Source organism: Pinus tabuliformis, chromosome Q (assembly GCF_031772625.1).
Source record: "Pinus tabuliformis cultivar Carrire ecotype Pingquan chromosome Q, CPIR1, whole genome shotgun sequence".
In the NCBI taxonomy this organism is placed as follows: Eukaryota; Viridiplantae; Streptophyta; class Pinopsida; order Pinales; family Pinaceae; genus Pinus; species Pinus tabuliformis.
This window is the reverse complement of record NC_142296.1, coordinates 1,239,439,796-1,239,443,133: the sequence shown is the minus strand read 5'-3', so window position 1 is coordinate 1,239,443,133 and position 3,338 is coordinate 1,239,439,796. Positions and strand designations below refer to the sequence as shown.

At 48.1% G+C, this 3,338-nt stretch overlaps 1 protein-coding gene across 1 annotated transcript; it reads left to right on the top strand.

Annotated features, from left to right (window-relative positions):
* Nucleotides 1–1,859: 1,859 nt before the first annotated feature.
* Nucleotides 1,860–2,666, top strand: LOC149224295 (uncharacterized). The gene is made up of 2 exons (XM_089383517.1): nucleotides 1,860–2,199; nucleotides 2,283–2,666. The coding sequence occupies exons 1-2, from the start codon at nucleotides 1,866–1,868 to the stop codon at nucleotides 2,561–2,563; spliced, it is 615 nt and encodes a 204-aa protein (XP_089239643.1). The 5' UTR covers nucleotides 1,860–1,865; the 3' UTR covers nucleotides 2,564–2,666.
* The last annotated feature ends 672 nt before the right edge of the window (nucleotides 2,667–3,338 follow it).

Here is a 3,338-nt window from a genome sequence, read left to right as displayed (position 1 = left end):
GCAATGAACAGATGAGAGGTCAAATAGGATATCCCAAACCCATGGAGGCTAGTGAAAACGAGATGAGATGACCCCACCCAGACACGAAACAACGGAGTGCCATGTTCAAGAGTGACGTACTGCCGAGACCACTGTAATCAAAGTTCCATTTTCCCCACCTTTGCAGGCAGGTACCCCGATTATTTTTGGATGACAAGCTTGACGGGGATAACATATGCTTGATGTGTGTCATGTTGACAATATCCGATGTCATTGAGTGTTTAACGAGCCTGACAAAGGAAAAACTCGGCTTCTTTTCTTGTTTCGAGAGTCTGAAAAGAATGCGGAAAAGGAGACTCCAGGGGGGTCCTTTTTCGTACAGTTGTGTCTCTCGAGCCCGAAAAAGTATAAAACTGTGCTCGAAAGAACCGCCCGGTCATTACAACCGAGGAGTACTTTTCATGAATAGTGTCTCCGACCGGAAAAAGTAAAAAAGTGGTCGAAGACACGTCGTTTTAGAGCCAATATCGAGTGCGAAATGACAAACACCCGACGATCTTTTTGGTTTAACGGTCGGAAAAAGAGCTTAAAAACGACCGCCTTTCGTTCCCTTTAACGAGCTGAAAGGGAGCTCGGCCATCTTCTCTTGTTTAACGTCGGAAAAGAGCTTAGAGACGACACTTTGGGAATCACATGAATTGTGGACTGTCATGACCAAGCTGCGATACCTGTACCTGCACAAGGGCACTACCCGCATAAATCCATTCGATATACGTAAAAAACATATTGAAACATGCTTGAAAACAGAACCAAGGCTAGTTTTATGGCTAAAAATGGTAAAAACCCAAAAAATATGGTAATTTAGGAGTTTTTACTATAAATAGGGGGGGGTAATAAGTCATTTTTACCATTTTACTATTTGGAGTGCGAAGAACGTGGAGAAGCCAAAAAGTTGACGGAGCGATTCCCAGCCCATCCGGAGACCATTTTCAGATCTGCTTCTTCCAGGTAGGTTCTCATTCCTTTGCCCTGCATTCTGGTTCATTTTAGGAGTTTTTTAACGGTTGAATGGGCCCAATTGGGCATTTTTTATTTGCATGGGTGCGCCCTCGGTCAGCGCGGAAATTGCCCACGGGGTCGCGCTGACCGAAAAATAGCCAATGTAACCAACTTCGGGTCAGCGCGGAAAAGGCGTGTTCTTCCGCGCTGACCTCGCATTTTTTACACAGAGCCGCCATTGTCATCGCGGCTGTCCCTAAAACAGCCGCGATGGCGCGGAAAAGTTTTGTTTTTTAATAAATGAACGTAAATTTCTCCGTGAAAACAATTCTGATTGGTTTTTATTGTTCATGCAGGACATCATGGCCTTTCAATGGCAAGAGAGAGTTCACGATGTAGAGGATGTGGCTGCTTGGGGAGACGTGAATTGCTGCAACGCCATGCGGGCGTGCGGATTCATGAAATTCTTCCTTACGCCGCGTCTGAGGGCCCAACATGATCTGCTGGAGCTGCTGATTAGGGCATGGAACCCGGTGGACCAAAAATTCACCATCCGTGGTCACGACATTGAGTTTGACCACATGGATATCTTTTTCTTGACTGGGTTGTCGCGCCGAGGTGCGAGGCCCATCTTGGAGGGGCAGCGACCTAGCGGCGGTACTCTGGATGACCTGATGGCTGAGGTTTGCCCGGGGGCGGTGAAAACGCGGAGTGGGAAGTGCTCGATCCCCATAGTGAGAGACATAGTGCTGCGCACCATCCTGTTCATGGTGACCCGGGCAACGGGCAGCATGGCGAACCACGAGGCATCCAAGACCCATCTCCTACTAGCTCTCGAGTGCCTCGAGCCTACCGTGTTTGATTGGTGCACAGCAGTGGCCAACAACATGAAGAGGCAATTGAGCAACTGCCGTCGTGGGGAGACGAAGCAGTTCGGCTATGGATCGATCCTGGTCCCGCTCATTCTGGAGCGAGTACCAGCCATGCGACTGCAGTCTATGGCTGTGGATGCCCCCAGAGATCCTCGAGAGACGAGGGCCTCACGATGGGCTCGGATTATGCCACGTGGGGGTGGCGGCCGACCACATAGCTGGGGGGCATTTTTCAGAGACTGGTTGGACCAGCAGGAGATCTTCGTACAGGATTGGCCATATGCGGGGATGGATTTCCGCAATGATCCTGACTTGGTGCTGCCTCCGGGTGAACAGTGGGATGATGCAGGTATGACACTTTTTGTCTTTTGAGTTTTGTATTGTTTTTAAAATTTTTTATGTACATGTCCTAATAAATGTCTTGTCATGCAGATGTGGGGCCTACTAGACCGATTGGCCTGGCTGCCACGGCACGGAGAGAGGGCCCGGGAGCCGGAGCTTTGGCCTTAGCCCCTCCAGGGGCCAACACACCAGAGATTGTGGCTCGCAACCTTGAGGGGTTGCTGGAGGGGGTGCCGGACTTCCAGGGGGTCGAGGAGGTTCCTGTGGAGCATCAGATCCACACAGTGGGTGTGGAACCCAGAGTGCACCGCCTTCTGAGGCGGGTGGCACGAGCGGCTGTGTACTACAGAGAGCACCATCCAGCCGATTAGTCACCTAGGTTTTATTTCCACTGTTTATTTTGAGACATTATGACTCAGATGTATTGAGATTTTGGGACATGTACTTCTATTTTTGAGCGCCTCAGTGCGCCACACGATATATATATATATACATACCGATTTTTGGATGAGTCGTTGTTACATGTGATGATGTGTTATCTTGTGTTATGCGTTTGTTCAGTACAATTTGTGATCTTATGTATGAATTTGCACGACACTCGACTCATGGATTTTATATGTTTAATGCAAGCTTAAAAACACACACGTGCAAACTATGCTTGAAATGATTTATTTACATATGCTTATGGTCTTACTATGCTGTTCTTTCCTTCCTTGTATGATGTTTATCTGTTTCGCAAATGTCTATCTAATACACGATTTGCCAATGCATCAGTCAACGTATTTAATCGTCTCGGAATATGCTGATAAGTAATGTAATCGAAATTCCGTTCTAACAATCTTACACGTAGGTACAACCTTAATATGCGCTGGTCTCTGACGGAATATCGCCTGTTGAGTTGATGGACAACCAGCTGGGAGTCCAGGTTCACCACTAGCTCTCGGATGCCGAGGTCAACTGCTTCGGCAAGTAATTCTATTACAGCACTGTACTCGGCAACGTTGTTAGTGGTACGACCTAGGCATACACCCTGCAGGTTTATCAACTCCCCGTGAGGATCGTAGATCACCCACGCTGCCGAAGACAAATTACAAGTACTACGGCAGGCACCATCAGCGAAACCAACATAAGGAGTACGAGACATCT